The sequence below is a fragment of the Populus alba genome, chromosome 7, assembly GCF_005239225.2.
Source record: "Populus alba chromosome 7, ASM523922v2, whole genome shotgun sequence".
Lineage (NCBI taxonomy): Eukaryota > Viridiplantae > Streptophyta > Magnoliopsida > Malpighiales > Salicaceae > Populus > Populus alba.
Genome location: NC_133290.1, coordinates 280059 through 291812, shown reverse-complemented (window position 1 = coordinate 291812; position 11754 = coordinate 280059). Strand labels below are relative to the sequence as shown.

The following is an 11754-nucleotide window of genomic DNA, read 5'->3' as shown; positions in this document are numbered from 1 at the left end:
ATAACTTGACATTTCTTACAGAACAAACACAAGGACCCTGCTTTGCATTCAGTTGGTTAAGCGACAACAACACATTCCAAGCAGGAGATGTTGCAACTATAAAGATCAAAGTGCTAGGAGAGTTTGACAGGAGTAAAGGAAATGCTTCTAGTCCTAAAATAACAGTGAATGGCAAGATGGGGAATTCTTGTTTTGTGTCTGGTGTTTTACTTGATGTTGCAGGAGAGGATACGGATACTTGGAGAATTCTTTTCACCCCAATACGGGTTGGAGTTTTTAATGTTTTTATTGAAGACGGCCCTTTTCATGTCTTTGATTCTTCTCTCCATTTTGAAGTTAAAGCAGGTTTTTTATATAGTTCTTGCAGCATTACCAGTTCAAGTTTTGGTTCATTTTTGTGTTGATTGATATTTTAGTTGCTGTTCTTGATTAGGGAAAAAGCTAAATTTGTTAAAGTTCTAAGGGTGACTCTTTTGGATCTATTGTGTTCAACTAATTGTTTTTTCGGTTCATCAATAACAGTGAGCAAATAACCTTCAAAATGTATGCTAAATTGCTAACCATAGTCGGTGTTGTTTTACTGAAGGGAAAATATATGCATCTGCCTGCATTGCGTCATGGAGGGATCTCGAAAATGAGTTCGAAGCTGGGGCTAAAGCTACAGTTTTAATTGTTCCTATAGATGCATTTGGGAATAATGTTACTTCAACGGGACAAGAACTACGTCCTTTTAATTTTACTGTGTCTGAACTTTACGAAAACGGTAGCGTTGCCAATGTGCCAGACATCACTCACATAGGCTGGAATGAATTTGGTCAGATCATCCGAGTTTATTGCTACAAAATCTGGGAATTTAATGTTGCATGTGGAAGGAGGAAATCAGACCTTGAATGGCTGTCCGCTTCTGTATAAGGTGAATCCAGGTGACGTGCTGTAGCATTTATCATCAGCTAATAACTTGTTTTTATAGGAAACTCATAGCTGTTTATTCTGCTCCTAATTCATTGTCATTTCAAGTGTTTAGCATTTATCTTTTCCTATTTTTGTTAAAATTTTGAACTGCCGTTACCAGGACCTGTCGATGTTTCCAATTGTGAGGCCACTTGGAAGTTTGAAACAAATGTATGGCAAATATTCTCCAAGATGGAAACTTGTATACACCAGAAAGATAAATATGGGAACCCTGTTCTAGGATTCTATGAATTCGACACCAATGTTGTTGAAAAGGAGATGAACCTGTCTGTACCTCTTGCAGATATGAGCTTCACCGAGGTGATGCCAGGAATTCAGTTATGTTCCTTCAGTCTACTGGAACCAGGAAACTTCTTGCTCACTATATCAGATACAAAACATAATAGAAGCATCTCCAATATGCCATTTTCTTTTAATGTGTTCATTGGTGAGTGTAACATGCTGCTAAATTTGGTATTTAACAATCATTTGGTGTCAGTGTTTATCCCTTTGCATACTCTAGCCGTCTCTTCTGGGCAGCCTTTTGCTCTTAACCACTTGTAATGAATTGTTTCCCTACCAGTTTTTTAGGTCCAAAACTAGGTTTGCTTTTTTCCTGTGGTAGAGCATAAATGACTTCTCATGCTTCAATTGCTTAATATAAAGTTATATTTTCTTTCTGAAGTGGCGCTCGTTTTATGTTTTAATTTGAATAGGTTATGCTGATGGATCATCCAGCATAGTCAATGAATCTGGTTTAAATGATTCCACTGCTGGTGAAATTGCACAATTTTCAATTTATTTGAATGACATTTTTCAATACCCATCTTTTGTCGGAGTAGAAAGCATTCGAGTGCAGATAATAAGGGAAACTGATTCCTATTCAGTAAAGCCAAGCATCAATCCAATTGTTAATGGTATATGAAATTTGTAAATCATGAGGTTTTTTCTCAATGAACAATTCAGAAAATCTGACAATGAAGCATGGATCTATGAAATAGGAAATGTATCTAATCCAAGAGCGGGCAATAAATCTATCCATCAAGCAGAAATTGCTCCGGCACCGTCAGAAATTGCTCCTGTATCCTCAGTTGATCTAGGAAAAAATGTAAGATGTTGATTTACATATTTCCTTCAGGTGTACTGCATATTCTAACTTTTCCTATTTTGATTCAGTCTACAGGAAACTCAAAAGTTATGGCCAGTGCTTTTAATGTGATTTACACTCCTGAAAAGAGTGGAATCTATGAAATTTATGTGTTCTGTGGAAATGTTTTGCTGAATGGTGGCCATTCATTCAGAAAGGAAGTGAGAGCAGGTATTGTCAGTAATTTAACCTTTGATTGGACCGATTTCCTAAATTTTCCCTGCCATTCATCAAGAAGACATGTTGTTTATGGTTCAATCATTTCTTGGTTTGAACTTCCATTAGGCAGCCATATATGTTGTTGAGCTTTGTTCTTGTTCTGTTTTGAATTTCCTGCTAATAATGGTGGTAACTGCATCAATTTCTTTTTCACAAAGAGGTTTCTACTGTGATGTAGGTGAGGTTAATGTATCACTCTCGACAATTCAGAAATTTTCTTTGAGGGCGCCAAAGATGATTGAAAATGAAATGGCAGTGCAACTGGTGGATTCATTTTTTAATCCTGTCCTGTCCCAGCAGTCAAGACTGACACTAGAGATAGCTTCAGTTAACAAGTCTGGTTTTTCAAGTGGAATGTTTGTGGATAACGATAATGGTACATACTGCATTCGATATGTGGTTAAGGATGTTGGAACTTATGAGATGTGTGTTTCTTTTGATGGCAAACGTTTGTCACCCTGCCCCTTCGGAGTCAACGTGTATGGAGGTATGTTATACAGCTCCCCTCCATTATAGACAATCATCAAAAGCACATAATGGTAGTCCCTCTGGTATAGCAATCTGCACTTGAATTATCGCGTATGAGCTTGTTTCTCCCTCCAACTATGCTCCAAGTAGTGACTTTTTTTTCCTGTTTTAATTAAAATGAAGATACAATGGTTTCCTGTTCAAGTTGTTTTCTTCATCTTTCAGTTGAATACTTTCCCAAGGCCAATGACGATAACATTTCGGTTTGGGAGGATGAGTCTATTGCTTTCGATGTCTTGGCGAATGACTACTTTGCCGGCAACAATGCAAGTATTGTTGAATTTTCAAAAGTAAGTCATGAAATCCGAGTTCTTTTCATGTTCTTTGATGATCTTCTCGTGCTACATTAAAGGAAATGTTTCTCAGTTTGAATGAGAAATTACAAGGTTTTTAAACTACTGAAAGCATAAATCCATGCTTTGGTGATTCCTTGGTCCAAAATTTTATTATCAGCACTTAACTCTTTTCATGTTAGATAGTATTCCACTACTTGCTATTTCACATGTAAGATTATGAACAATGCTTTTTTCGGAAGAATTTGCGTGGAAAAATCACTTAACTGCTATGTATTCTACTTTGTCAGCCAGATCGTGGTTCGCTTTTACAGAATGGAAATCTCTTTAGATACACTCCTTACAAAGATTATTACGGGAATGACTCTTCTACATACACACTATCTGATGTAAATGGAAACCTTGCTTCTGCTTCTGTAATCATTTCTGTTCTCAACATCCCACCTCAGTTCATTTCCTTTCCAATCAAATTGCAAGCAACTGAAGATGTGATAGGTCCCAGATATGGGTAGGGTATTATCTACCACTGAACTTTTAATTTACTTGCACCATATTTGAAAGCTTTCTTTTGGATAATTCAATCCATGATGCTTGGTCCTTTTTATTCATCACTTCCCCTCGCTGCAGTGGTTTCTCTGCGATTGTGATAAAACACTCGGATCCAACAGAGAAAATCTGTGTCACTCTCAGCGCTCGATCTGGGACTGTGTTTTTGTCTCCTGTGCTGATGCAGTTTTGGCAGCCCATTTGGGGTGAATTTTCTGCAAAGAAAGGGGATGATGCAGCTAAAGATTTAATCTTAGAAGGCGGTGTAGAAGCAATCAATCTAGCCCTTCAATCGATTCAGTATCTTGGGTAGCATCTACAGAATCACACAATCCTTTCCCCTTATAATTTCTCCTTTAAGCATTTATTCTATGAATCCTATGTTATTGATAACTTGTTTTTCCTTACTCTAATCAGAAGTCAGAATTTCTACGGGGATGATGCTATTCATGTTTCTGCCAGCAACAAGAATGGAAAGAATGACCTGGATGTTCCAGTTTCTGTTGAGCCTGTCAACGATCCTCCGGTTATTAAAATCCCTAAATTTATCATACTGAAGAGTAACGAGGACGAGTCACTGATATTTGACAAAGCAATAGACAAGTTTGAGTTCTCTGTTGGAGATCCAGACCTTCTTGGATACCCTGGTATATACATGAACATTTTGTTTAGCCATCAAAATTACTTCGGAACCAGACATTTCTGTTTGCGCAAACCCTCAAGACCTCAGAGAATAAAATAGTAAGTATAATTGACAGATATGTTTTCAGGGACTTGATTTTCTTCGTATGGGTTATTTGCAGGCAATGAGTCTGGATTTATAGTCACATTTTCAGTGGAAGTAGACAAGGGATTTTTGGTAACCAGTCTAGCAGCTGAGCTTCTTAAGACAACTGAACTTAAGGTGATGAGTAGTTATCAGTGGCAACCAATACAGACATATGTTTCTATCTCAAGACATTTTATGGTCAGAGCTAATGGAGTCAGATTCCGGGGGGCGCTTAACGAATGCAACAGTGTCATGCAACAACTGTCCTATGATGTGAGTAAGCTTCCTTTATGTTGAAGGTTAAGGGCAAAAAAATGTTTCGATAATGTGCTTCTGGCTGTGGGAAGTGACTTAGTTGAGATTATCAACCTAATTCACTTTACAAAAAGACTGTTTAAATGAAGTTGGCGTAATTGATCCTTTTCTCTAATTCTCTTTCCCTCTGTGGGTGCAGGGTAGAGAAAGTGATGCCATTTTAACTGTGAAATTAAATGATATGGGACATTATGGGTGTTCTTCAGACTGCACCGACAAGATTGCAGTGCCTTTATATGCTGAGGCTACAGTACAACTTATCCGAAGAAGGTCAATGAGTTCATTGTTAGCTCACAGTGAGTATCGACATTTTCTTTCAGCAACTAGATGCTTCTTTTTTTCTTCCTTAATGGTACAACCAAAATGTGTGTCCGCAAGAAGGATCAATAGCCAATGAACTCACCATCTTTTTACTCCATTGATGCAGCCCTTGGATCAGCTATCTTAGTTGAGTTTCTTATGGTGTTTTCTCTAGGAGGGATTCTTCTGTTCTTTACATGCAAATGCGCAATGCATCTTGCAAATGAAAGAAGAAGAATCAGTGTCAAGAATTCTCAGCTATCTAGTGTGCAGAATTCCCAGAAAAAAAGTGTGAGTGCCTTCTTATATCTCAGCAACGAAACGAAATAGAAACAGGAACTTCTGAATGCTTCATTTGGAAGCTCAAGTTTCAACCTGACATTCTTGAATCATATATGTACAGCAGAATACAGATTTTTCGGAGGATACGACAAACTTCACATGCTGTTGTTCAAGCCCTTTCTTGCTTAGTGGCCAAACTTCCAACTTTCGACAACGGTAACTATCTAACCAATCAAGCAGGATGATTTTTTTAGTTCATTTATTCCTCTTTTCCGAATTATTTTTTTTTCAGCTTCAATAACATCTAAAAAGTTGTTGTGCCAATTTGCAGCTCCAATCGACGGTTAGGAGTTGAAGAAACTGGCAAGAACATATGTAGCCCTCCTGGATCTTCTAGCAGCCATCATCTACAGACTCCACCTGGTCTTACCCCACTTGTTATTGAGAAGGATCAAAAGGAAACCTATTGATCAGTTCTATGAAATTAAACCAAGTAAATGGGGACGAGACATTGTACTATTGCAGCACTTGAGAAGCACATTATATGGTTTTCTGCTAATATTAACGACAGTTAGTGACAAGAAAAGCAGTATAAAAAACAAGTTGAACAGTCTATAAAAAGCCTGATGTGCCTTGGTAGCTTGCTTCGTGGCATAAATTGCACCAGCTTGGGATGCTTTTTTGAGCCCTATCTAGTCTTGTGGATTAAGCAAGGGACTTTTCCTTCTATTACATGACATCTGGAATCACTAATGATTTAGAAGATTTATATAGACAGACTAGCATGTGCAGGAATATATTCTAAATACGCTGTTATATCATATTATATTTAACTGCTTCATGTGCTTGTTTCCTGCGGACACAATGTAATTCAAAACAACGTAAGATTAATCCATAATAAATAGCTAATTAAGGAAACAACAGTGTATATATATATATATATTCCTTAACGATCATTCCTACGTTGCAAGAAACTGGTCAATAAAGAAATTGGGATTGAAGAATTACCAGCAGTCACAGCAAAGATAAGCAGAAGGAGAATGAAGATCACAGAGACACCTTTCATGTTTGATTTTAGTATCCTTTTTCTTTACTTTTTTTTTAAAAAAAAATAAGAGCACTAATGTGACTTGTAGTTTAATTTGTTGATAGCATGCTCATGTATATACAGAACCATGAGTGGAATATATGACAAGAAAATCCAATTATTATTTAGCTAGATTTAGAGAAAAATATTGAATACGTACATTATTGGCAATAATGTAATGTATTTGGAAGTAAGGCTACAGCAAGAAAACAAATTGATGGATTATATTATTTGGATCAGACAAACAAAATGGTTCAACGAGATGTAGGAAGGAAGATATCTAATAAAAAAAAATCAGAGATTTATGGAAATAGATCTAATAATGTAGTGGATTTAAATTTTTGAATTATTTCACTTCCATATTTATTTATCTTTTTCAAACGATTTTAAGAGCATATTTATCTACCTTCTTGACCTGGTGTGTTCAAATAAATGGAGTTTTGTGATGTTAGTGCTAGAAATGGTTGGAGGAAGGAAAAATGTTGGCTACAAGTCAGAAAATGGCAAAGAAATATACTTCCCAGAATGGATTTATAATCTTTTTGAAGAAGGACAGGACCTACGGTTGCATATCGAGGAAGAAGAAGAAGATGCTAAAATTGCAAAGAAACTAGCAATGGCGGGGCTGTGGTGCATTCAGTGGAACCCAGTGGACCGTCCTTCCGTGAAAATTGTTGTCCATATGCTGGGAGGTGAAGGAGACAGCTTAAGTAAACCTCCTAATCCTTTTAGCTCCACAGCTTCTAAGAAAAAGCCTGCAAACCTGCCAGGAAGACGTCTTAACCAAGAGTTGGCAGCCATCTCAGAAACAGAGTAAACATCTTAGGTAGATTGGGTTTCGGTTCTCAGTAGTAACAGATTAGTTAGAAATAATGGAGTAAAGGTTGCGGTTCGTCAAGTAGTTTCCTGGAGAAGTATGTGACGTAGCATGAACGTAGATTGGGTTTTTTCCCTATCATTGCATCGTGATTATGTAGATTAGCAGCGGTTGATAAAATGATTAAACTTTTATAATGTAGATGGTTGGGCTCTGGCAGATTCAAAGGTTCTATCTTAAGCTGTAACCATCCCTGCATTTGCTACGCTAATTGTGCTATAAGATGGCCCCCAAAAAAAGTTCAAGAATCATTGTCACATACTCACAATTTATATTTCTAACACTAATTTGCCATTTCTCCGAAGAAACAGTGGCTGGACTCTACAACTGATGATGATGAATCCTTCCAATCTGAGGGGGGGGGGATCATAAACCGTGGGAGTTCAAATTCTTGCATTTTATGACTCAGCATAGAGTTTTCTGTGTAACCAATAATTAATACCATGTAAATAGTCTGCATAAAACAGTTCGGAAAATGCACAGGCGACTAGCAGAATTTCCTGTGTAACCAATAATTAATATCATGTAAATAGCCTTGCAAATTAGTGACAAATGTGATTGGTTTCATCATAGTTTCTCGAAAAATTTGTGAATTTACACAAACAATTAATGACAAGGAAAGATGGAATCAAGGACTCCGAAACCAATGAAGAACATCTAGCGTGCAGCATACGATTTCATAACAATTGCAGGCATTGCTTGAGACCAAAGAAAGCAGTTTTCCACTAGGTCGGAATCAGCAACATGAGACAAAAATTCTTCCAAATTATTGTCAGATATACAGTTAATACCGAGCTATCTCATGTAAGACCTGTCTATATGAATTAACAGAAGGGACGAGAAATTGACATTCGAAGTTAAACATAGAAATAAAGAGGGGGGGAGATGGGAGAAAGGAACAGTTGTAAAATATTTCCCAGGCTGTATGACAAAGAAGTCGTATGAGATTAGAAAATTGACTTCAAATCAAGACAGAGAGGTTAACATCCATGACAAAACAAATCACCCTCCGACATTCTACTTATATACAGAAGAATTATCTAAATTCATTGACTAATAACTTTAGAACATTATCAGCTAGCAGGAAAATGTAAGTCTTGCTTTATTGCATCTTTACTTTCTTCAACCTGTACATCAACGACTCTATAGATTTCTGTATCCTGGGGCCATCTGTCTGCCCAATTACTTGAGATGCCCGATGCAAACTCTGAACCCCACGACCCAAACTGGCGATAGAAGGGGCTGCAGGAAGAGATTCAACTGCACATTCAATCCCATCTCCATGCATGAGCAATGCTGAGCAAGTTGCGATACTGCAACCGAATGTTGCCCAAGGTAGGACACTGATAGGTTGTACCTGTCGTTTTCTCATTATTTCATAGAAAGCTGTTTTCATAGCTGAAAAACTGGTTTTCTCAGCAGAGGCTATAACACTATGGACCACTGTCCGGATTTTCTCAGCAGAAGTGGCTGCCTTCAAGGCAGATGTTGCATTGGCTCCAGAATTGGCCAGTCCAGGGGCCAGCAGTTTTGTTGGACCAAGAGTCTTGCCCATAGATATTGCCGTTATCTTTTGGGTTTGGGTCAGCAGAAGTTTAAGGGAAGTAGGTAATTTAAATGTAACGACCTTCACGAATGTAGATGCAGGAACAACTTTAGAAAGCGATGAAGCTCCAAAAACTGCTGTTGCCCCAGCTCCAACTGCCACCAAATATTTGTTAGAAAGTAGCAGTCTCTTTCCAGCATGATTTGGAACTTCTCCATCACTTTCACACTCAGTGACAAGCTGCCCAACCAAATCCCTCACTTCTGGAGGCACAGGAGTGTTCCAATGTTTTCTGATACCTCCTAAGCCACTAGCATCTACTACAGCTACTATAGTCTTGAACTTCCTAGTCTGGCTTTGAAGGGCCTGTGCAATGAGTGCATGTGACTTGTCCTGAACCTGAAGCTCTGAAAACTCAATCTTAGTGTTGTTGGGATTCCCCAGTTCTTTAATGGGAAATCGACTGGAATTATTAAGAGCAATTCTCAGCCCCTCAACAGCAACTCGGAAGGTGTACACTTCTGATATAATTCGGGTATCCACAGCTTCCCCCCTGTTTACATCATATAGCATTTTCTGTGCAAAGGCTAAAGCCCTACCGATTGACGGGAGATCAATGAATATATTATGTAGATCTTGAAGTAATGGATACACAGTTTGGGCAAATGGTGGCACCTGGAAACTGTTTCCTGGCTGAATTTCTTTTAATCCTGACTCTGAAACAGAACTTGAAGGACGCAACTTATGCATTGACAAATCCATATAAGAAGATGACAACTTCACCATCCGTGACTGAACATTATCATCAAGACTAAACCTCCTCGAACTTTGCAAAGAGATGGAACCTGCTTTCTGTGGCACTAAACTACTAACAAAAGCATGAGCTTTGCTCCCCGTGTCAACTTCACTCCCAGCGTCAACTTCACTCGAAGAATTGTCCCCAATAACTGTATTGATAGATGAAGTTTCAAGCACCAAAAAAGATGAACCAACCTCCTCGGCCACCCTCTTGGCAGCCAAGATATGCCCGTGAAAACCCGTCCCAAATATTTCTCTCAAAACCAAGCTTCCAGCCAAATCTTCATACTTTTCCTTGTTAATCTTATTTAAAAAGCATCTTTTAATCACTCCAAATGACGAAGTGGGAACTAGATCATCAGCAATATTTCCCAATTCACTCTCTTCAGATTGAATTTGAACCAATGGCGAATGACCCACCTGAGCCACAACAGCATCAGGTCGAATCTCTCTTATAAGGCACTCAACATCGACAGCTGACCTCTCAGATAAATTCTGGGCACAAAGTATATAAATCACAGATTGAGATTTTGGATCTCGAACTGCAAAAACGAAACTTTTCGTGTTTTCTGGTATAGAAAGCTTCCTAACTATTCTGTCAGATGCCTTCAAATCATCAGCTTTCAATATTGACAAAGGCCAAACATTTTGTAGGCTATAGATAAATTCAAGTGCCATTACATTCGCAAGAAACCCCTTGTGTTCTCTACGAAGATTCTCAATCTAAGCACCAAAATCATCTAAAACAAACAATACCTTCAACAAAATTTTCCAAAATAAGAACCCATTTCAATTTAGGCCTCTAACATCAAGAAAGTCAAATCCTTTTTCTATTATTCCAGTCTTCTCCCACGTTTTCCCAGAAACCAAAACAAGGGAAAAGAGGAAGAACCTGGTTTCTTTAAGAACTAAATTTACATCACTAAACTCAAGCCAAGCAGCCCAGATCAACATATAGCAAGAATCTCAGAGATGTACCTTTTGTTTGGAGTGGAAATCCTATTAGAGAATGATGGGAATTGATTAATTTTCCCGAGAAAGTGAGAGAAGCTCTTGGAGGAAAAACAATCAAAAGAAAGCGGTCTAGCTAGAGAGTTGTAAAGGGATTCTAGCACAGAGTTTAGAGTTCAAAAGGAACTCACTGGAATGATCTTTACTAAAACGATGCCGTGCTCTTTCTTTGGTGTTGAACTTGTAGAGATATTACATTACGTTTGGAATTTAAAAATTATTTTTTCTTGTTTTAAATAAATGAAATTTTCAAATAAAATATTATTTGAAAAATAATTTCATAAGAATTATTAACTTTGTTACCGTGTAAAATTAATAATATTTTTAAAAAATAATATAAAATATGATTGATACCTTTATTCTTATATATTTTAATCATCCTCTCATCTATCATTTTAAAAGACTTTTTATATTTAACTACAATTTATACTCATAAGTATTATTTTTAGGTATTTTTATGCTATTTCTTTAAACTCAAATTTTAGGAGAATGGAGAAAAAGATTATCTGAATATAAGATTGCTTATATTTTGTCTTATTGAAATAAATAAAAAAGTGTGTGTGTATAATTTTGGGATGTAGTTTTTCTCTTGACACAATAGGCATTGCATCTGCTGCATTGTTTGGTCATAATTTTGGTGATTTTGGGCTGCGTTTCAGTTTTGGTAAATTTTGAATTTTTTTTTTTTTTATTAAAATTAAATATGGTTTGTAGTTTTTTTGAATCGTTCTGATGTATTAATATCAAAAATAATTTTTAAAAAATAAAAAAAATCATTAATATGTATTTTGATACAAAAAATTATTTGAAAAACAATCGTTACCACACTGTCAAAAAAATAATCAAGGAAATTTTATGAATTACAAGAAAGTTTTTTTTTTTTTTCTTAAACTGAACATATTATTTTCTTTGGCTTCATTTGTCATCCAGTTTTTCTCACCACTTGCTAAAGTCAAAGATGAACAGCATAATGGAATGACAGAACTAAGGGATGTTCCTGAGAGACTCAAGTATGCTCTCTCTCTCTCTCTCTCTCTCTCTCTCTCTCTCTCTCTCTCTCTCTCTCATACACGCACAGAGACACA

The 11754-nt window shown here is 37.0% G+C and overlaps 2 protein-coding genes and 1 pseudogene across 2 annotated transcripts; 2 read left to right on the top strand and 1 right to left on the bottom strand.

The window, feature by feature from the left end:
* On the top strand, positions 1-5857 carry LOC118032136 (protein GAMETE EXPRESSED 2-like; annotated as a pseudogene).
* Positions 5858-6897: 1040 nt separating this feature from the next.
* Positions 6898-7254, top strand: LOC140955802 (rust resistance kinase Lr10-like). The gene has a single exon (XM_073410504.1). It carries the CDS (start codon positions 6898-6900, stop codon positions 7252-7254), a length of 357 nt encoding a protein of 118 aa, XP_073266605.1.
* A 984-nt stretch (positions 7255-8238) lies between these two features.
* On the bottom strand, positions 8239-10794 carry LOC118032091 (uncharacterized). The gene has a single exon (XM_035036687.2). The coding sequence runs from the start codon at positions 10334-10336 to the stop codon at positions 8417-8419; it is 1920 nt and encodes a 639-aa protein (XP_034892578.1). The 5' UTR covers positions 10337-10794; the 3' UTR covers positions 8239-8416.
* Between the last annotated feature and the right edge of the window lie 960 nt (positions 10795-11754).